We start from the raw sequence: 23,213 nt of genomic DNA, 5'->3' as shown, positions 1-23,213 counted from the left end.
GTACAGGCAGAAACTAACACAACATTGTAACTCCATTGAAACACAACACTGTATACTCCAATAAAAATTTTTAAAAAAAGAATTTGGTATTATCCAACCTAAAAAAAAAAAAAAAGGTATGGCCTCTTAGAAAAGGGGCTGGAATCTAGGCTCTGCCTCTTACTACCTGTGTGACCTTGGAGAAGTTACTTAAACTCTTTTTTTGCAGTTTTCTCATCTAGAAAATGGGGATTATAATAGCCCTTACCTCTGAGGATTGTTGTGAAGATTTAATGAGTTAATATGTAAGATTCTGGTAACAGTTCCTGGCACGTACAATGTGCTATGTAAGTGTTCACCACTATTATTATTACTACCTGAACTAATTCAACAAATCTTGCAGTCACCACACCAGTAGCTGAACTAGATAAACCATGAAAGTAGCATGTGTGACAGAATGGTACTAGGCAGGAATGATCAGAGGAGACCTCTTCTGTACACTTAGAATACAAAAATGCTCCGGGCTTGTTTTGAATTTATAAAGGTAGCTCCTAATATTAGGGGGGCATCCTGATTGCCTTCCCTAAAGCAGACTTGGAAACACCTCCCTTGTTACAAAGGGTCTACTAAGAAATTTATGGAATAGGTTAGGAGGAGAAAAGTAGGAATTGAGAGAATATAGACAATATAAGGAAGATAAATTAGAAATAATAGTAAGACTTATGTAGACTTTCATCACATAATCAAGACAGAACATCTTTTAATTGCTTCATTATGTATCCACAGTGGTCTCAAATGAAATGCTCAATTTATAGTGGCTTTATCCCATGAGAAATAAGATTGTTGTTCCTATTAGTTGACTTAAAAGTCTTTCAAATTAAGCGAAAAGAAAGGGGGAAAAAAAAAGAAATAATAATAAAAGGAGAAAATTACCAGAAGTTGACTCACATGTCACTACTACTCTGATTCTAGCTAGGCACAAATATTTTCCCAAATATTTTGGGAAATATATCAAGTTCAGTTTGTATTCATCCTGAAAGGGTTTATGTGCCCCACTCACAATGCAAGTTCTTCATCAATTCCACCCCAGGATGGGACAACAATGTTTCTGACAAACACTAATGATGATGTAGTGTGGAACAGAAATTTGATCACAATCACCTGGTTTCATCACCTTGTGGTATTTTCTTTGGATCCTGGATTTTGTTACGGAAATGCACAGACTGTGCTGAGGAGGAAAATCTTAGCACACTCTATTACTAGCAGGAAAGGCTGTACACATCACTGCCCTGAGTACTGAAACACTAGATGGTGTGAGAACACACCAGCTCTGAACGTTACATTCTCCTTATTCACCATTTCAGTTCCTCAACAGATTTGAAAACTATGCCACAGCAACAGTTTACAGGTGAAGGAGTTGCTAAGAATTTTAGACTAAGTGATGACCTATCTGTAAGCACATCTACGGCAACAAAAACACATGCTAATAACCTAAGATACAGAAAATAAAACCCATAGCATAATTATTCCAGAATATTCTCAAACTATAATGTCTTGTCCTGAAGGTTTCATTTGTGTTCAAAATCTTTTTGGGAAAAAAAAAATGTAAACAACCCTATATTTAGATGATCTTGGTGATAACTTGCTGTTTAGACCGTGACTATCAACAAACTCTTATTTAAAAACTTCAGACTCCAAAAACTGACACCATCAACTTCAGAAATTTCTGTAAGAACTTCCACAACTTTGTAGCTCCCTATTTAAGCAATGGTTTATACAGTGCTTCTCAAACTGACCTCCAGATGATTCTAGACCTTCTATGACATGAACCTAATGAGCTCTGCTTTGTTTTATCTATTGGGGAGGGAAGAGAAGGTGTTTTAAGATGCCCTTGGAATGAAGAGATCAAAATTACAGAAACCACTGCTTTAGTACGGTTGTTGGTTCAAGTAACTGTGCTCTCACAGTGCCCAGTGTATTCAGAGATACTAGGATGCTTGAAGATCAGGGATCCATCCATTTGTTTAAAACGCTCTATTTTCAGTGGACATTATATTAAAAAAACAAAGGCAGTAACCTACAGAGACATGCTCAAAAGCCTTAGTATATTAGGATTTGGACTCTTCGAAACATTTTCCAAAAAGTTGTTGAAAGAACTTTCTAAAAAATAAAAGTGAGGTCTTCTTCTGCTCTTTAAGGGGATAGATGAGCTAAAATTGACACAAGTTCAATTTCCTTGTAATGTATTTTACAATTACATTATTTTTCCAATACATGCATGCAGTTACTACCAATACAAGATTATTATAATCTATCCCAGGTAATTAGTGCTGAGATCAGCAGTTTAATGCCCTTTGTTTGCCAAATTTTTGTTTTCCCAAGGACCAATCCCACTCTATAAAGATGTGTTTCCAGGATACATATAATTACGCTGGGTATAACATCTGTTGCTTTGCATGTTCAGAGGCTTACCAAACCAAGGTAAGGACACGCTTCTATACCTATTTTAGGAGAATGGCTGAAGTATTAAAAGCTTAAAGATTCAGCAGAAATTTTTTTTAAAAAGGCAGTATTTATCAAAAGTAAAAGCTAATTCTAATTTAAATAGTTCCAAATAGAATTAACTCATTTCAGCCCTCATTTAGCTAAATGTTAACATGGTTATTATATCATTTTTCAATTTATGTTTCCTATGATTTCATATAGGAATCCTAGTGAAGTTTCTACTTCAGATATCTTTCAGAAGCAGACCATCTAACCAAAAACAAACCCCCTTACTCCAGGACAACAGAGAAAATAATAATGGTGACCTCTTTTTTGTATTTCACCCTTTCATAGCACAGTGGATTTAGATAACAGAACAGCATTGCACTTTCAAATGTAGGTCAGTACTCTGATTGTACCACAAAAGTGAATTGTTCAGACTTAAATAAAGCAGAGTAATATCGACCCAAATCACTTCTCTGTGTGGCCTTTTAAGGTTGCCCAATAATATGATAGTCCTAAGAACTTCCAAATATGCAAATATTTATTGGCAAGATTTACCAGGAAGGTACAAAATGAACACTAATTTCAGTACTGAAACCTGAAATAAGCCCTTAATAAACGGGGGGAAAAAATCCGACACAGTCATCTCTCACCAAACATTTGCAGTCATAGACAAAAATATTGAAGTTATGAGTTCATCATGTTTTCAGAAAATTTTAGGACAAGCAAACTCATGAGTATCAGTGTATTCAGATGTATTTTACAATCTTTGAGATCTGCGCTTACTATTATATAACTAAGATTGCTATTTGGCCTGCATTTAGGCAGATTAGATATGCCAAGTTCATACAGATTTAGAGTTGAGGAAACCTACTTAAAATGTTAAAAAAAATTTTTTTTCCAAATCATTTTAATATGTTTTAGCTCACTTGACTCTTCTAACAATTCTTATTTCCTAGCGTTATATATAATTTGATGTAATCAACCATACATTAACTATTCTATTAAAAATCAAAAAGAAACAAACCAAAAAAACCTCACCTGTTAACAGGAATTTGGGGGGAGGGGGTAAAACCCACTTTCAGGATTGGAAAAGATTTAGCTAAAGGAGTACTACAGTAAATCCACTTGTTTTGGACTGAACTGTGTCTCTCCAAAATTCATATGCTGAACTCTAACCCCCAGGGTGACTATATTTGGGCCTTTAAGGACTAATTAAGTTTAAATTAGGTCATAAGGGTGGTCCCTAGTCTGATAGGACTGGTGTCCTTATAAGAAAAGGAAGAAACACCAGAGATCTCTGTCTCCATGTGTGCACAGAAGAAAGGCCGTGTGAGGGCACAGTGAGAAGGCGGCCGTCCATAAGCTAAGGAAGCGAGGCCTCACCAGAAGTCAACTCTGACAGCACCTTAATCTTGGACTTCTAGCCTCCAGAACTGTGAGAAAAAAGTAAATTTCTGCTGTTTAAGCCACCTCATCTGTGGTATTTTGTTATGTCAGCCCTAGTAGACTAATATACCTTCCTTCTTTAACTTGTCCTAAGTTTTCATTTCCTCTATAGAATCTAAATTTTCTACACTGGGTGGTGACCTTTTGTCTTATCACAACATCAAGCAAAGTATGGCAAACAGAGAAATGAATCATTTTCCTTTTTTCCCTTCCAGGTTTCAATATTTCCAAATGTGAACACTGAAGACTATTGAATGCCAAATGGAGGAAAAACTTTAAATAATTACTTAGGTTATCATTAATTAGAATGCTAGAGTTATATTAGGAGGACACTAAATTATTTTAGGTGGGAATTAATCAGAATAGCAAGGGACGCAGTGCAGCCCAGAAACGACAGATGAGGGTAACTGAGAAACTTGTGTAAGATTTGAAAGTGCCATTTACAATATTTTTCATTTTGCCTTCATACGGGATCAAATACAAAATCTCTCAAGAGTGCTTGACATTTTTGCTCCCACTGGTTCTTTAAAAGTCTGTACTGGAACTAGAAACACTTCCTCCCTGAGCTTCAAAACTTAGGAGGACCCAGCATGGCTACACCTGAAAAGTTAAGGGTCAAGACTGACTCAGGATTAAGTGGAGAAACAGGTCAGTTTGAAAAGGTTCACCAAAGTCCAAAAGTGACCAACTAGAAAAATGGCCCTTCATCTACCACCACACCTCCCCACCCCCACCCCCACCCCACCCCCAGTCTCCTGCTAATGCTGCTCCTAACACGGCTCTTGCCTGGGAGCTTAAGTTCTGATTTAAGGGGCTGAGGGAGGGCTTTACGAAGGTCCCATATGGAGGAAGAGTTTGCCCCAAGCAAAATGCTCCCCCTTCTTACCACTCACCCTAATGCTTGTCCTCTCCTGCACTCACACATGATTTAAGAGTCTCAGAAAAGGGCTCTGGAGTATGGAAATCAAAAAGGGAAGAGAAAGAAAGGGGGACAGAGCTTATTCTGGGAATTTTTCTAAAAGTAACAACTAGACATTTACATTTTGCTTTTCTCCTATATCATTTTAACCCTAACCATTTTTAAGCTAAACCATCTTCAGGGCATTAAAATACCATTTCATGAAAGCATTTGTCCGACATTAAAAATACGTGGTACTGAATTTAGTACTTTGATGGCAGAGTTGAATAAAATTATACAAATAGTTTATTTATATTTTTTAATAATTTATTGTGAATATCAATATATCATCATTTAAAAAGAAAGTTTCCACAGCTTCTGTTGTTCTTAATTAGCTTCTGTATCTTTGCCTTTCCCAAATCTAAAGTAAGTTCCTGATATTACATTGGTTTCTATATTATCATCTGTAAACTTTGAGAGGCATTATTAAAATTCAGTGGTTAACAGAACTATTTAATTTGGAAATATGTATTAGCCGAAGACACCATTAGATTTATTCTCATATACAGGGATCAGGCAAACAAAGGAAAGAAATCCAATTATTTAAAACAGTAATCCCTTAACACTGGGATTTTGTTTTAATTATAAAGAGTGTGTCTTATTAGAAACAAAACAAAGCCTTGTCCTTTAAGGGAGAAGCCCCATGTTTCTCTAGTGAACGTGCATGCAAGATTTCCTAAAGAATGCTTCAACAAATTAATTTTGCTATTCTTCAATTTCCCATGATATAATTGACTTCTTAAAAAGAGCATCAAGTAAACAATTATGAGCCCACCTGTTCATGATATCATACCAGACACCAGACGAAGTTAATGAAAATAGATTTCATTTTGTTTCCCGCTCCACTCCACCATTGATAATATGACAAAATTCTCTGTACTAAAAACTAACAATAAAAAGTATAGGCAGCGATAAGTATTAAAATGATAATTGCTAAATAGTCTTTATCCTTCAAATAGGACTCCAGATATACCCAGTACCTGAAAACCCTTTTCATGAATGTCTTCCCCCATCCCCATGCTTCCTCCAGAGCCTTGCATAGGGTAGAGGTGTCAGAGGGGTAAGAAGCCATGACTTAAAGTAAATGGCCTGCCCTACAAGAGGCAAGAAAAGTCATTAGGGACTTCCCTTAGTTGGTTCTACTCCCATGATACACAGAGCAAAACTAAAACACTATTTGAGGAAATTACACCCCCTTTGGGTCCAGCCCACTAACCCACTTAAATGGTTCAGTGTTGAGCCCAGAAGGCTGAGGGAAATCTTTCTTTCTCAAGGGACATTGAGGCTCCTGGTTCTCCTATTTCAGACCTAAGAGAAAGCTATTTAGGTACTCAATACAGCCTCATTTGGGCTTTATCACTGAAACTAAAGCTTTCAGTCATCCTGTCACCCCTCACAGAATTGAGTTTTGGCATGGAAGGCACACAGACATCACCAAGGCCAAAGCTGAACACCAGCAGGTCCAGCACCTAAGGTACCTGGCAAGGGCATCAGCTCAGTTTCAGCCAAGAGATGGTAAGCAGGAGACAGAAGCTTGTCCTAATGACATAAGTTACCCAAGGGACAAAGAGAGAATAAGAGCAGCAAGGGCTACTGAATGAGCATGGAGATATAAATGATGACACGCTTAGAGTCTGAAGGAGTGCAGCAGCTGATACATAGAAAGCAGATGAGTAGAAAATAAAACTGAGTGTTCTATTATCTTAATAACGTAGGCAAGATTAAGGACTATACCTCATGTATATTTACTTTATTGGGTTGAGAGTTGGTATCAAGTATGTAGGTAATACAAAATTTTATAGACAATGTCCTCTGATACAATAAAAGGAGTTGGAAAAATCTATTTATATATTTTCCATTGGAAAACATGGACAGATACTGCTATTCAAAGTCCTGTTTTTCATTTTGTTGATGTTCCAGGTTTGTTTAAGTACCATGAGTACATGGTCACATTGCTTTCTTTGAATAAGTAGCTATGACTTAAGAAAGACATTTGAGGAAACAGAGAGGAAAGCAGGAAAGAAAATGCCAGACAATGGGAATCTGTGACCATTGCTTCTTAGTCAAGGTCATACCAAAGCAAGTAAAAGAAGGGATCCCACCCGTAACATAATCATTGGCTTACGTTCTCTAAAGTTTTTCCAATCTCCTAGAGGAAAGATTTCACAACTTTATTGAAAGTTCATTTTCTTTTCCTTTGTCTGTCCTTACACATCCATTGAAGATTAGCAATTAGCAAAGGATATGAACTGACCAATGATACACCACAACTACTGCACACTTTTGTAAAATTGAAAAAATAATTTCAGAACCATTAGAAAGCAATTTGGGACCTAAAATTTCGGATGCTAAAGGATCCATTAAAAGGGCACTTTTCTATTTTAAAGTATCAGTGACACAATCATGAAAAGAGATTTTTAAAATAATGTGCACAGGCAGTTCAATTACTTTCTGAATTATGTCATAAAGCTGAGTCAAAATGTTGTTAATTAATATCAGTAATAAAAAAACAGAAAGTGAGCTTATTCTAATGAAATACTGTAGATTTCACATTAAAAAGTGACTGACAGGTCAAATTCTAAAAAAGAAACTGTAGATATCACCACAAAACTAGCAGATGTTTCTTGGGGTCATTTGTACAAAAACATAAGCATATGTTAAAGAAATCTGACACTATCATGGAATCAGTTGGTGTCTAAAATAATAGCAGCTCCTTATGGCAATATGGTAATATCCGTATCAAATGCACAACACATTATGTTGCAACAGTATGTGCAGACAAAAGAGCATCAGTGGCAGCAATAATGACCAGTGCTTTCATTAAGGTAAAAAAATAAAATTAGAAGGTTATATCCAGGGCATAATTTTATTTAACAGTAAACTGAGCGTGATAGTATGTTGAATTTTCCGAGTTTCCATTTAACTGATTTTATTGAGATTCTCATAAAGGCAGAACATTAACCAAATAAGAATACTAAAGTTTTTCTACGGGCCTCCAACATAGGTTTTCTTCAGTCTACCCTAGAATACTGAAGATAGTTGTTATTTTCAAAGCTAATGATAATACTTGGTTAGTTTAGAATATGACCAAGAATTCTTCACTTCAAAATCAATGGTTTCAACCTGGTGTCCTATACTCAGTAAAGAAATAGGTAACTGCTGAATCTTTTTAATGTAAAGCAGCACATAATTTAGTAAGTGTATTATCAGCTTCAATCTCAGAAGTCTAAGATCCTCTAGAATATTCCTTGTTACTAGTCATATCACCCCGAAGTATACAATGTACACAACGAACGGATGCTAATTAAATGTTAATGAATGAAGGTCTTTGAAAAGTCAAAATGAAAAGGCATTTCATAGCTTTACATTGTTGGGACTCATGTTGCGCTCTAGGAAATTAAGATTTGAAAAAGCACTTAGAATTTCAATGTACATATCTTCCCATGCAGATGAATTGGATGCAAAGTGAGTCTGTATGCACCTAACAAAGTATTCAAGTACCAAGAAGATTTGAGTAAAAGAGGTTCCCCCATAAGATGTTTCCATGGCATGAAGCTCAATAACAGAGTAGGTTTGGTCCCAGTATAAAACATTCAAACAATATGGAAAATGATACATTTGTCTTCCATTCAGAAGCTAGGATATCAAGATATTTTTCCCCAAAATATGAAAAATGCTAATTCAAAGAAATGGAAATAATGATTTTTAGAGAAGGATGTATTTTTACTTTTAAAATGAGTGTATTATAAATCAAATCTCATGACAAAAATGTATCCACATTATTTAGTTTAAATATTTAAATATTATCTAAAATAAGTGGGCTATGAATGGGACTTCAAAAATGTGTTATATTCACCAAGATTTCAACTGTAACAAGTTTTCATCTGTATAATGAAAACCACAACAAAACATACTATCTAGACTTTACACTTTCAGTGCATGAAAACATGCCTAAAATATAAGGAAACCAGTATACTCTAACAGTTGTTCAATTTTATTGATCCTATTCTTCCTGCACAGATGGGCACTAGAAAACACTTTGAATTATGTGTTTGTAACATTTTACTAAGCTTGAAAGTTTAATTTGGAACAAATATTATTTGCATTAGACAAAAAGATTTCATGAAATAAATGAATTTTTTTTAGTTTAAAATGATATAGAAACAGTTTTTATACATATAAAAATTGACATTTAAAATTATTTCACTGTTTTTTTTATATTTCAATAATACCTAAACATTATGGTTGTACAAAGATCATAACTTTATTTACCAATTTTTAATGAATAGTGTTTTCTGAAAATAGCTTTAAACTCTTTTTTCCAAAGTAGCCCCAACCTAGTAAGAAAGGGCACAGAAGGAGAGCCCGAGGCTCATGGAAAACATAGATCTTAAACTTGATAGGGTTCAACTTATAATCTTTCAAGAGCAATTTCTCAAGCTTATGCATTTTTCAAGCTTTCCATTTCCCTTCTGTTTGGACATTTTGCTAGTCCTTGGCATATTTGATTCTTGGTAGAATACATTTTGAGTGAGATAATTCTTAGATTGGCAAAATAGGAAGCAATTTCAGCTGTGTCCACTATCCATTCCATTGTCCAAGCTAAAAATCTCAGCTTCACCATTGTTTCTTCCCTTTCCCTCAAACCCCACATCCTTCAGGTTCTATCTTTGACAATATCCCTTTGCACCTGGCCTCACCTCTCCTCTCCATTCTCCCTGCCAAATACACACCACCTCCTGGATCTTCTGGGGTACTGGCCACTGAAATTGACTCCATTTATAATCCATCCTACCCCCACGGTTGTCTTTCTAAAACCCAAACTCACTTACTTTAAAAAACAAAAACTTGATATCCTCTGACACTCGGACTTTGCCACCCTTTACTCAACCATCAGTTTAAGACACCAACTTCCTGGCATGATATTCAAGGCCCTACGCAAACTACTGACTTACACAAAGGACTGTCATCTCCTCCCATTAACATACACTCTCCCCACAGGCTATGGTCTTATTTTCCACAAAGTTCAAAGCATTCTTTCCTGATTTTTCCAAAATATTACTTTCTTATAATGGTTTCCTTATTCTTTTGTGCTGCCAACTCCTAATCATGCTTCAAGGCCCACATTCAAGTTTCCCCTCACACCTCTCTGCAGCTTTCCCTGACCTCCCCCCAGCCCACTCAGACAAAATGATTTTCTCCTTTAACTACATTTCCTTGGTTCTTTATAATGCCTTGTAAGTAATACCTCAATTGCACATAAAATAGACTACCTAGTTATTTTGCTGATAAGTCTCCCTGCAGATTGTGAATACTTTGAAGCAGAAATTGTGTCAAATTGATTGCAGCATCCCTGAAACCTATCAGATACCCTAGCACATAATAGTTGCTCCCTAATATTAGGAGGAATAAGCTAAAAAAGTGAATTATTTAAAGAGGAAAATACAAGTTAAAATTATGCCGAGATATCATTTCTTATCTCAGATTGGTTTTTTAAAACAAGGTCTGAAAATATACTCTTTTGAAGAAACTGCACAGAAACAGGTACCCTCATACAATGACAAAAGAAAAGCAAAACAGCACAATCCTTTTGAGGGAACTTGGAAATATTTAGCAAAATTATATAGGCAGAAAGTAGATGGGAAACCTCTGTACCTTTCACTCAATTTTGCTGTGAACCTAAAACTGCTCTAATAAGTAAGTCTATTTAAAAATTATATAGATATTTATTCTTTGAGTCAACAATCCCACTTCTAGGATTTTAGTAGTTTATTCCAAAATAAATTTTAGTAATTTATTCCAAAAATATACTAAAAAAAAGACATGACAAGGTTTTTTTTGTTCACCACTATTTGCAATAGCAAAAATGACTGGAAACAACCCAAGTTCTTCCTATAGAAAGATGGTTCAATAAACTATAGTACACAAATAGATTACTGTGCAGATATAAAAAGAAATGATGACTCTCGCTATATACCTCTATCAAGTGATATACCAGGTATACTGTTAATTCAAAAAGAAATCAAAGCGCAAAAAGTATATATGGTACACTACCAAGCACTTAAGAAGATGGGTAGGGGTGAGATAAGGATAATAATATATGTACATGTTCGCTATATAAGAATAAACCAAAAAAATTTAAAAGGCTTACCAATAATAGGAAGGAAGAAAAAGGGTAGAAGGGGCACAGATAAAAATTATACTTCCCAGAATATAGCTTGTTTAGCGGATTTGATTTTGGAACCATATAAATATTTTACATAATTACAAAACAAAATTGGATTAAAAAGAGCAATGCCCAAAAATAAAAGCAAAAATGAAACAAATAATTCTGCATATTGAGTTGGAGGCATAACATCACAGATAGGAATGATTCCAAGTGTCTTTAAGACATAGTAATTTGACTACACATAGCATATACTCTAAGTGGTATGTCCCTAAGAGCTACAACAAAATATTACAGAATGATCTTAAATGGTTCTGATTAATTATATTATTGATGGTGGCATTGGTGTTGGTATCCTGTGATGTACATTTATTGCAGGATAAGGCAAATCAGTAATGATACTGTTGCAGTCAGAACACAGGATTTTAAGGGTAGGAGCAAGAAGACGAAGTAAAAACCTTTCAGTCTTGAACTTTTACTGGAAATAACAGCATGATTCCATGGTGCATTTTTTTCTTTAGGAACAAAAAGACATACTTCCTAGCTCTGCTTTCAGAAAAACCTAGGAAACAGGACCATATAAGGGAAGTTCTAGCAATGAGCACACAGGTGCTCAAATTGTGGTCTCTAAATACCATTAGTCAATTTTAAAAATTAGGCTTCCTGGATGATAGGCATAAAATGTCCAAGATGAGCCTGGAATATCTTGCCATTCCAGAAAGCAAAGAAGCTAATAGAGACAGCTGAGAGAATGTCAAAAGGTCTCAGAAGTCAGCCTGAAGGGGTTCCCATTGGTCCAAAAATCCAGAATTGGGGCAGCTTGAGAATTAGCAAGAACAGTCATTGCTGTGAATTGAAATATATTTAATATATTTAAATAACTGAGCTCATAATGATAATAATAAACGTTATTGGTCACTGTGGCTGCTGTGATTTCTCCCTTGGAGAACTTGCTTTTCTGCTGCAATGAATGCAGTTAGCTGACAGCCTCCAGATACTGGTGCCTTTAGGATCCACCTCAACTTCACTCTTCCCAGGCAGCCCCCAGTCTATGACTGAACACAACTAGATTTGGCCATTTCTGCCTAAGACAGGACATATAATGAGCAATCTTTTCTCCCAAGCTCTCACCATAGGTAAGCAAAGACTGTCAGATAAGCACCATAGACTGAGGTTCTCCCTGACCCTGCCTGCTTCATCCCCTCTTTACAGGTGTCAGACTGGCATCACAGTCTGAAGGTTATCCCTCCCAACCTGCTTCCTGCCCCTTTTATCTTTCACAGACATTCGCCCCCAACAAACCTTTCATTTTCCGATGAAAAACTACAGTCCAGACAACCCAGTTTGTTCAGAAAGTAAGTCATAAGGAAAAAATAAAAAATGGAGAGGAATCTGTGGATTCGAAGATATAAAAGACATAGCAACCAACTGCAGTATGGACCTTATTTAAACGTTGATTTGTATAAAAGAGAGAAAGAGGGCTTCCCTGGTGGCACAGTGGTTGAGAATCTGCCTGCCAATGCAGGGGACACGGGTTCGAGCCCTGGTCTGGGAAGATCCCACATGCCGCGGAGCAGCTGGGCCCGTGAGCCACAACTACTGAGCCTGCGCGTCTGGAGCCTGTGCTCCGCAACAAGAGAGGCCACGATGATGAGTGGCCCCCGCTTGCCGCAACTGGAGAGAGCCCTCGCACAGAGGCGAAGACCCAACACAGCCATAAATAAATAAATAAATAAAAATTAAAAAAAAGAGAAAGAAACAATCAGGAGACAATGAACACTAACTGAATACTTAAGGATACAGAGGATTATTTTAAATTGGAATAGCGGTATAGTGACTATACTGGGTATCATATTGTGTACTCTATTTTTTTAATCCTTATCTCCTAGAGATACATGTAAGATGTTTATAGGTGCCATTATATGATGTCTAGGAATTGCTCCCGATTATTCCAGATAGAGGGAACTGGGTAGGGCATAGACGGAATAAGACTGGCCTTGAAAACTGTTTAAACTCAGCGTGTCACATAGAGCCTCACCACTCATTGGGTTGAACATGGAGGCTTATTATATTATTCTTTCTACATTTGGATATGTTTGGTGTTTCCCACAATAAAAATATTGGGTTTAAAAAACGTTGTCTGTCCCATTTGGTCATTTACTCAGGAAGCAGAAGTGGCAAGAGAAGTGGAACACGCTCTCTACAGTGGAACTGTCATGAAGGCCTGAAAGGAGTCAGGTGATTTTGTTGTATTAAGGTTTATTATCTTGATTTACCCCTTAAATTATCATTTCTCATGTCAAATTTCATGTGCTATTTCTAGAGCAATATTAATAGTGGAGATGGTAGGCATTACTATCTAATTCTTATTCTAGATATGAAAATAAAACTTTTAATGTTTTACCATTAAAAAAAAAAAAGGTTTATTGTTTTGGTTTGGACCATGATGCTACACCGTCAGTAACTGGGACATCACACAGACTCACTCTTGAAGGCATTAGGGAGAACTCTTTCTTACTGGACTGAGGAAACAGCATAACCTCCTGGGTACAGCGTAGACCCTGGAGTCAAGCTGCTTGGCTTGGAATCCCAGCAACTCCATTACTAGCATGACCTTGGACAAGGAAGGTCACCTCTGGGCCCTAGGAATAAAAATCCTATCTGGACTACATAGTCTTGTTGGGAAGATTAAACAAGATAAGACACTTAGCATAGGACCTGGCAGGGTAAATATCAATAAACGTTCACTATTTTCAGCCAAGCACCGGACACCAGTGCATAGCAGCAGCAGTAGTTTCCAGAACACTGTTTCTGATGAAAATCTTGGAATGTACATAGGAATTCCCCGATGCCAGCTGGTACATTATTTTAGACTTATCTCTAGGCTTCCCATAAGTCCATAGCACTACGCCAAATGTTTTTTAATGTACGCATACCTGCCCGCCTGCTTGTCTCTGGATTCTGGCATCCATTATACTAAGGGTCCTCGACTTCTGGTTCACATGCCAAAAGTCAGCAGAAGGTTTAATTTCCTTCAAACTTCCATTTCCCTCCCTACTTTCCCTTTTAACTCATCACTTACTGATCTTGGAAAACACAAGAGCATATAAAAAGCCATGGCTACCAAGAGTTTCTTCCCTTTGCCCACCACATACACGATCAGAACTCACTTGCTCAGCATACACTACCCCCATCACTGGCATAGTACTTCTAAAACTCGGGCAGGAATACAGTCATATGGAAGGAATTAGAGAGAGGCCTATGCTGAGGACTTTGATGATGTTTGTAGATTTGTCAATATTTGAAATGTAATCTAATAACCTAGTCAACTAATGGACTAGGCAGGATTAGCAATAAGGTTCAAAATGAGCATTCTAGTACTGAGATCACAATGAATTCTATATTCTATATCCCTGGCCCTTTAAACAAGGATGTAATTTCCCAAGTTACAGAGGGCACAAAAATGTCCAGTCTAGGCAATAGCATCCTCCTGTGTACCCAACCTATCTGTCGATCCCTATTATCTACTGCCGTGGCTCTTTGGTTTTTAGCTCCATCATGTTCAGACTTCTGCAGTTCACTTCAGGTCCTCCTGCTATGGCGGATCCCACCTGGATCAGCCTCTACCGACCTTGATCCAGTTTATCTGATTTGCAGTTTGTACGGCCCTTGCCTTCAATGCAAGTACCATTCCCCACTTCTAGGAGGATATTTTTGTGCCAGTTGCAGCCTCAAATACCCCCACGTGGAGGAGACCGAGAGGAAGGGGACACAAAAGTAGACCAGTTTTTAAAAGTGTTTGTCTTCAGATGATGCCACATGGCTGTGGTATATTTATCAACAACACTGGGATGCAGACTTTCATGGGGTCAAGGTACGCAGGCTAGGACAGTTATTTCAAATTTACTATCCCTATAGTAAGAAACAGATTTTTTGCCAAATTTTAGTTTAAATAAATCATGACCGTGAGGAATAAGGCTATGGTTTTAACAGACAAGACTTCAATTTTACTGTCAGCCAATTAATTCACAATAATAAAAGCATGTTTTTGTACTCACAAAGTATGTTAAAGGGTTCTGCCACTTGGGCATCTCTGGACTCAGTTGTTTTATCTTTAAATCGGCAGCTCAGATTATATGGTCATATCAGTTCTAAGTTGAGATTAATTACTGAAAACTGTACCTTACTATAAAGATGCAAACCCATGCCTGGGAATAAAGGGAATAAACATTTTCAACGCTTCATGTGTCTATGCATTAGAGCTACGTTGTCCAACGCGATCGCCACTAGCTGCATATGGCTATTAAATTTATTAAAATTAAATAAAATTTAAAATTCAGTTCCTCGGTCACACTAGCCATATTTAAGGTCCTCAGGTGCCCCAAGTGGCTGGTAGCAACTGTATTGGACAGAGATACAGAGCATTCCATTAGTGCAGAGAGTTTAAACAGCCATGCTTAGAGATTCATTCTATATTTTGTTTTCCTGTGTGGACCAATTTAAGAAAAAGCTAATATTTATACAATATGAGCTTTATACAGTATTTATACAGTAGGATAACAGACCTGTCAGAGCATTTAAAAACTTTATAAACATTACATGCAGTTGCTTGTTAAGCTTGATTTTTTGTACCCAGCTTTTAAAAATTCCTTCAAATTTGACAGCTTAGGAATACACTAATAATTTTTTTAAAGAAGTATTTTTCTTCTTCATATGTAGACTGGTGAATCAAAGCATCATGTTTTACTGAGTAATTAGTCCTTCAATAATTCACATGAGTAATGGGTCATTTTGGGGTTTAACCCCTGCTTCCATTATTTCTGACCAACGGTTTACCGACAGATGTCTCACTTTGGATATACACAACAGAAGCCTGGGATCTGTTTCACGTACATCTGTTCCCAAACAGCTTAGGCAGATTAATACTTAGAATGCACCCAGCTCTGCTAAGTCCCATGTAATCACTAACTCTTGTTGTTTTAAAATTGATTGGTTTTTTTCTCATTTTCACATTTTTCCACATTACCTTTCACGTTGCGAAGTCTCCAGCAAATGAATGTCTATATAAACTTAAAGGACAAGAAAATCATGAACTCCCTTATAAAAGAAACACTTTCAAGACCTTATTTTGAAGCCCAGCTTTTTCAGATTTTTCTGGTTACTGCTCTAATTAAGCTGAGCTCAAAGTCGTGGTAGGAATAACCCTTTGAAAAAAACACAACATGAAATGGTGTAACCTGAGGTAGGAAGTCTAAGGATAATAAGAGAATTGTAAACCATAACTAAGATTTGAAACCTTCACCGTATTTTTAAAAATATTTAAAACATAACATTCTCATGCTAATCAAACATATTGTAAGATCCTTGCCCTGAAATTTAATAAGAGGGTACAGGAAATGAAATTGAAGAAAGGATAAGCTAGTCCTTTTGTCCATCATGAAAAATCTGCTCATGACTAGCCTTATCCCACTATTTTCTATCAGAAAGTGGTTTCTTCCTTTCCAATGACAGAACCTGTGCTGAGGTGACTGCCCACCTCTCATTATTGTGTCGTGAAGCTAGGGAAGGGGAGCAAGAAACTTGGCCCGTAATTCCCATGCGGTTCTTCTAATTAGAAATTCATTAGGGCTGTGAAGCTTTGGTGTAAAATACAAGTCTTCCACACACACCTGGCAGCTGATCATTAAAACTTTACTCAGGTTTATTATGATGTCCTAACACCAAAAGTCTATAAAAATAGGTATTTTCTTTAAAATGCAACTTCACAGAGTTGATGGTTCTTAGAGATCATATAATTATCTATAAATGCCTCATTTTGCAGAGAATAAACTGTCACTCAGAGCAGTTAAATGACTTGCCTTAAGTCAGTTACACCCGTTAGTTGTAGACAAGACCTCAGGCCCCTTGGTGCCCACTCCTGAAACCCTTCCTACACCAGATGGGAGATTACAGACAGCCGGAGTGGGGAGCCTGTAAAGGATCCTGTAGTGCTTTTCATACTTCAAGGTGCTATTCATTAGTAAATGATAAAGGTGCCCAGTGTGAGATAACAGAGATTTGTGGGCACTTGGCATTCCAGTCATAGAGATCCCTAAATTAATCATTCTTAAGTGTACTAAAATATGAGCTTAACATAGACTAATGCTATGCATTACTGACTCTGCTTTTCCTTTATGGGAAAATCTCATAACCAGGCCTCACAGTACAGTAAGCAGATTCTGCATTGGGGATACACAAAAATGCTTGTACCTTCTGCTTCCATCTAATGTTTCAAATAGAAGTTTACCACTTGATAAGCGCACGTTCTTAGAAGTCTGTCCTCGGTTGAGATTTAGAACAATGCCAACAGGCCATCAGTGATAATTTTGAAAATGTTGAACTCTGAAAATATCTGATCCAGTAACAAGCTAAGGGCTAAATGACAAAATACACATATTGGTCTATGGCATCTGCCCATACCCCCTTTCTGAGTCTCTTCTCAATTTTTGACACCTTACGCCTGGTCCCAGGCACCATGTAGGGGGCTAACAACACTGTGGTCTGCTCTGCCTAGACAGGGTCCCAGGACCCAGACGTGCCTGACCTTTCTCATTTGGCCTTAAAATCCTCATCTGACCCCTCTCCCATTTCTTCACGGTTTCGCTCTTTCCTAGAGCACAGAGAGCTAACTTGGTAATTAACATGAATAAACTCATACGGTTCCACAAGTAAAATGACTGTAATTTGAGATTCCAATAGAAAGATCATTAGGCACCATAGCAGGCAATAATGAAGATATTTTCTGAATGGATGATGCCCTTTTGTGTATACAGTTTGCTTACAGATGTGACATACTGGTCAACCTATGCCCTGGTCATAGATTGTTTTCTTTTTCCATCTTACAGCTGAGCAAGATGGAACCTTCTCACCATGATGCTAACTAACAACGGAGAAGTAGGCCAACATTAGCTGAAGAATGTTTTGTAAAAAGAGTTCTAATGCTTTAACAAAAGGGGAGGGGGGATACTCTTACAGGTGATGAGAAGTCACTATTAAGTAGCAGTGTAGTAATCAGATTATAATGCAATGGACAAAACTAAAGTTCATGAGACCAGTTAACAAATTCATTCATGTAACAAATGTTTATGTCAGGCACTCTTCAAAGCGCTGAGAGTAAACAAAACAGGTGTCCTGAACATCTTCCCTCTTCTCATGTAGATCCCGTCTCTGGGAGCTACACCATCAGTTCCCCCCAGTTCTCAGGCCTTCAGATTTGGTCTGAATTATACAACCAGCTTTCCTTGTTCTTCACTTTGCAGATGGCATAGAGTAGCATATCTCAGCCTCCATAATCCCATCATCTCCAACTCCCATAATAAATCTCCTCAAATATATATTGTACTGTGTATTTTTCTCAAGGTTCTATTTCTCTGGAGAATCCTACTACATGTCATTATAAATAAGCCAAAACCCATAGAATGCAGAACACCAAGAGTGAACCCTAATGTAAACTATGGACTCCGGATGATAATGATGTGTCAATGTTCATCAGTTTTAACAAAGGTACCACCTTGGTGGGAAATATTTATAATGGGGGAGGCTATGCATGTGTGGGGAGGAGAGGGTATATGTACCTTCTGCTTAATTTTGCTGTGAACCTAAAACTGCTCTAAAAATAAAGCCTATTTAAAAAAAAAAAAAAAAAACAGCTACTAAGGCACTATGAGGTTTAAAAACTGAGTGGTCTTGCAAACATCTCATATGATCTAATAATGCCCAGCAATCCGACCCCACCCCTACCCTTTCCTGGAAGATCCAGGCACTGGCCAAGGAGTAACAGACATGGTCTCCTCCACTACATCCTCCCACACCATGTCCTCCCAAGTATGGCAACCTTAATGTAGTTTTTCCTCCATTTTCTGGACCAATTTCATTTGTCTTTCACCACGCACATCCAAGCTAATTCCACATCAGAGAGCATGTCTCACATTTAAACATCTCTCTCAATATCTCCTTTTCTTTTCCCACTCTTATTATTCTACTAAGTAAAACATCTCTTGGTTCCTTCTACAAATAGAAGTGCTTACTAAGGTGCTAGGCTTCTGGACCTCCAATTTTCGGGGCCCAAAGTGGTTTGCATACTAGGTGTTAGTTACAAAGAAAGGGTGGTATATCTAAATGAAGGAAAAGAAAACCAAAGTGTTTTAGGTCAAAATTAAAGATCAACACTTGCAACCTTTAGAGTTATAACTGTCGGGATGTCTTTTTAAACTCTACAGCCAGGAATGCTAATTAAGCCTATTTTTCCTCCATCACCGCTCAGTGTATAAAAGAGCATTTCTTGTTTTCATGCCATTATTTGACTTTTCGTGTACCAGTATTGCAACACTGATTTGAATACCTCTCGTTGCACAATGTCTCATTTTATTCCTATAGTATTTCAGCTTCATTGTAGGTTAAATCGACTCTTGCAGGCCAATTTAAACTCTAATGGTAAACTTCTATGTCCCCAAATTCAAACAGACTTAAAAACTAAACAGAATAACTCTATGTCCATATCCCTAGCTTTTAACTCAAAGGTTCTAGAAAATACTCCACACCTTGGTTTTCAACACACCTGAAAACATTTTTAATTAAAGTCAAAGGCAGTTTTAGTTAAGTGGGCCAGCAGGACACCTGCAGCAGAAGCAGAATTCCCACTCAGAACCAGCACTGGGTCCCTGACTAGTCTGTTTTGCTAGGTTTTTGTACACGAAACTTGAAAACAGTGACATTTTTCTATTCTTTAAGGTAAACAGCGCATTGTGTCTTGTTTTCCAACAGGGGAAGGCATTTTTAAAAATTTCATAAGTTAGCATTTAGAGGGGACGTGTACCACATCCCAAGGTTTTCCCCTTAATCATCTCTAAGACTTGAAATAGTTCTATTGTACAGAATCATAACCCTTTCTAAATAAAGGTTTAGGTCAAAAGGCAAATGCACGTAAACAACAAGATGATTCTAAAGTCAATATTAAACACCAAAAGTTTCTAGACTGACTTTTAGACTTGATTCTAGACAATGGCAAGAAATGTGAGGGATGGAAAAGTCCAGAGAGACCAAAAGTTGGGGTGAAACTTTCAGAAGTCAGCAAAATGAGAGTTGGATTCGGAACCCACGTGTAGGTATACTCAGTAAAATGCTTATACTTTCAGCGTTACCGTCAGAAGTTGACGGAGTAAAACTTCAACTTGGAGGGGAGGAGTAAGTGACCTTCCCGCACCTGGAAAACACCACCCCTTGCGGGGCTCAATTCTTTTTTCGGAGTCACAGAGCAGAAGCGGAGTGTGACGCAGGTCCCGGGATGGCACCCCAGGCGGAAAGCCAGCTGGGAGGGGACAGGTAGCGGGAGGCCCCTGGGGGCGGCTCGGGTTCTCCCCCCTATCGGGAGGGAGGAGGCGGCGGCTTCTGGACGCGGTAGCCCGCTGTGGCAGAGGCGGAGCTTGCGGAGGGCGGAGGGACTGCGCCGGGAGGAGGGTGTGGGGCCGGGGGAGCAAGGAGGCGCCGCGGGGGGGGGGGGGGGGCGGGGCGGAGGCGCCGCGGGGGTGGGGGGGGCGAAGGCGCCGCGGGGGGCGAAGGCGCCGGGACCTTCTAATTGGGACCACTCACCTGTGGGGCGCTCGGGCTGGATGGGCTGCCACCTCAGGGCCCGCTCGCTCAGCACCACGTCGCAGCTGTCCCTCCCGATCTCGAAGATGCCCCGGAGCAGAATCAGCTCGGCCGCCGCCTCCGGCTGCTGCCCGGACGCCCACAGCACCGAGGGCACGGCGTCCGCCGCCGGGGGCGCCTCCTCCTCCCGGCAGCCCTCCAGGGCGCTCACCCGGCCGCCGCGCCTCCCCCGGGGCATGGTGGAGCCACCGGCTGGGGCCGAGCCAGGGGTCCGGGGAGGCCTTTGGGGGAGGAGGTGGAGACCGCGTCAGCCGCGGCTCTGGCTGCGTCCGGCGCTGCCACAGCAACAGCGCGCGGGGCAGAGACCCAAGAGAGAGGCGGGGCGCGCAGGCGGAGCCGCCCTGACCTAGTCCAGCACCTTGGCCCGCCAGCCTCCTGCCTCTGCCACTCACTACAAAAAGACCCCAGTCCAGGAAGAGGAATAAGTGGCTCTCTCCACCTAGTCCCTACAGTGGCTTGAGATTCTGCGCACTGCGTTACCCGCCAAAATATAGGCCAGCGCTTCTCAAACACTGACTTGCATACTCACCCCTTGGCATCTTGTTAGAATGCAGATTCTCATTGAACAAGTCTGGGATGAGGCCCCCGACACTTGTTTCTAGGAAGCTCCCAGGTAATGCCGCTGATCCTCAGAAAGCACTTTGATTTGCAAGGGTATAACCCTCTGTTTTTCCACCTTCTTTCCAGCGGGCTTTCCTGGAGCGCAGAGGTCGTGCTTTATAACCTTGCTTGCATGCCCCCAGTAGTTAGCTGATCTATATGCTGCTGGTAATAGAGAACTCAGTTCCCAAAAGCCCTGAGAGGAAGCCAAAGACAAGTCCCTGGTTTACATAGACAAATTTTCGTTCTGACAAATTTAATGTTAAAGGAAGGTGCCTCCATGCTGTAAGTATTAAGGGTCCTACTTTCCCTCAAGATATCTCCTCTGCAGTCTTGTCTCTGCCTGGATCTGACCTTCCCTGGAGAGAGATCACAAGAAGCAGAGCTTGTTCTCCTGAAGGCTAATGCAGCGTTACCTGGAAATGGAGAAAGCCCGGGCCGGGGCGGGCGTGGGGGGGTGGTCAATCCTTCACTTTCTCGCGATAGCTGAGATTCATGAAATTAGCTGTTAATTTGGAAAGCACAGAGTCTGGAGGCCAATGGTTCTCAATTCCATTAGAGTTACCTGGGGAGTTCGTTTATAAGCCCAGGCTACACTCAAAGACAGTGAAATTGGAATCTCTGGGGGATGGGACCAGACTTCAGGAGTTTTTAAAGCTCTCCAGGTGATTGCAATGTTCAGCCAGAACCGAGTGTCGCTGCTTTAAGCAGTGTATTAACAGGGAGCTGACAACTTGTGAAAGTGAGTTCTCTGGAGGAGGAGCCAGAGTGGGAAGTAAATCAGCAGGCTTATTTTTTATATACATAAGGCCAGAATAATTGTATTGAGAAAAAGTTAGGGAGAGGAAATTAAATTCATAGAGTTGTGAATCGAGTTCCACTATGCTAGTGCCTAACCAGTGACTTCTGATAGGTAACCACTTCTCTTTCTGTCCTCACCCCTCGTCACACTGCAAAGTCAGACAGAAGAGCTAATGGTAGCAGGAGCATCTCAAGGGTCTCTGCTCAAACTTAGATTTCAAAAAACCGAGGATGGAGACCACAGACCTAGCCAAATCCCTTTCAGACATAAAGCGCCTGTGTGCCAGTTAAGCTAGGACTCTTACTGTTTAATGCTCTGAAAACAAATACCCAAGCTTCCAGGTGAAGTGGGGAAGAGCCTCAGTGTGATCTGGTTGCAGCGAGCTGTTTCTTGGAGCAGAAGTGCAGCTGCTGTTAAACCCCACACAGGCTTCAGGTGGCTCAGCTCAGCAGTCATTAGAGGGGAAGGCTGGTGCCCTCCGCAGAATGAGTTGCAGTTCTGGAGTCAGCATCTTGTGTTCACAGCTGTCAGGCAATCAACACAATTAGAGCTCGTTGGCATTTTAAAAGCTCACTGAAAGCCAGGGCAGATAGGCCAAGGCAGTGGCTACTTCTTAGGACCTTTGCAAGGGGCAAGTTGCCATTTTTCAAGCTTCAGTCAAGCCAGACAGCCAAAAACATTGGCTTTGGCTTTCTTGAAGATGAAAGTACTGGCTATGTTCCATTCTTTCCCTTTGATGATCTGTTCTCTTCCAGGGCTCTAAAGGTTGCAGTGCCCTGGAGCTCTAGCCACAGGATCCATCTACACGAGCATCAGTGCCATGGCTTTACATACTATTCAGGGCTCCTCCAGTGATGTCATCAGCCCCAGTCAGTCCCCTGAACTTCAGACACTATGTCCAACTGCCCACCTGACATTGCTAGTTGGCTGTCCAACAATCATCTGAAACATAACATCTAAAACCAAACTCAGGATTTTCTATAGCAAACCTGTTCCTCCCAGAATGTTGCAAATCTCAGCAAATAGTGTCATCAAAATCCTTGACATCATCCTCGTTTCCTTTCTCTGTAATGAGAAAAAAGAAA

At 39.4% G+C, this 23,213-nt stretch overlaps 1 protein-coding gene and 1 long non-coding RNA gene across 4 annotated transcripts in view; one reads left to right on the top strand and one right to left on the bottom strand.

Annotated features, from left to right (window-relative positions):
* The window catches only part of CERKL (CERK like autophagy regulator), a 139,413-nt gene extending 117,569 nt beyond the window's left edge, over positions 1-21,844 (bottom strand). The window contains exon 1 of one of the 3 annotated variants that reach the window (XM_082397531.1): positions 21,256-21,844. In XM_082397531.1, coding sequence (XP_082253657.1) covers positions 21,256-21,265 — 10 coding nt within the window. In that variant the 5' untranslated portion in view covers positions 21,266-21,844. Of the gene's footprint in view, positions 1-20,666; positions 20,933-21,255 lie in introns of those variants that run through there. The other 2 variants (XM_082397530.1, XM_082397532.1) reach the window with 2 other exon arrangements.
* The window catches only part of LOC309631339, a 424,491-nt gene that overhangs the window by 244,564 nt on the left and 156,714 nt on the right, over positions 1-23,213 (top strand). The gene's annotated exons all lie outside the window — the stretch shown is intronic.

This window comes from Balaenoptera borealis, assembly GCF_965194805.1.
Source record: "Balaenoptera borealis genome assembly, chromosome: 6".
In the NCBI taxonomy this organism is placed as follows: domain Eukaryota; kingdom Metazoa; phylum Chordata; class Mammalia; order Artiodactyla; family Balaenopteridae; genus Balaenoptera; species Balaenoptera borealis.
The sequence above is the reverse complement of the archived record's forward strand: the minus strand, read 5'-3'. Positions and strand labels throughout refer to the sequence as shown.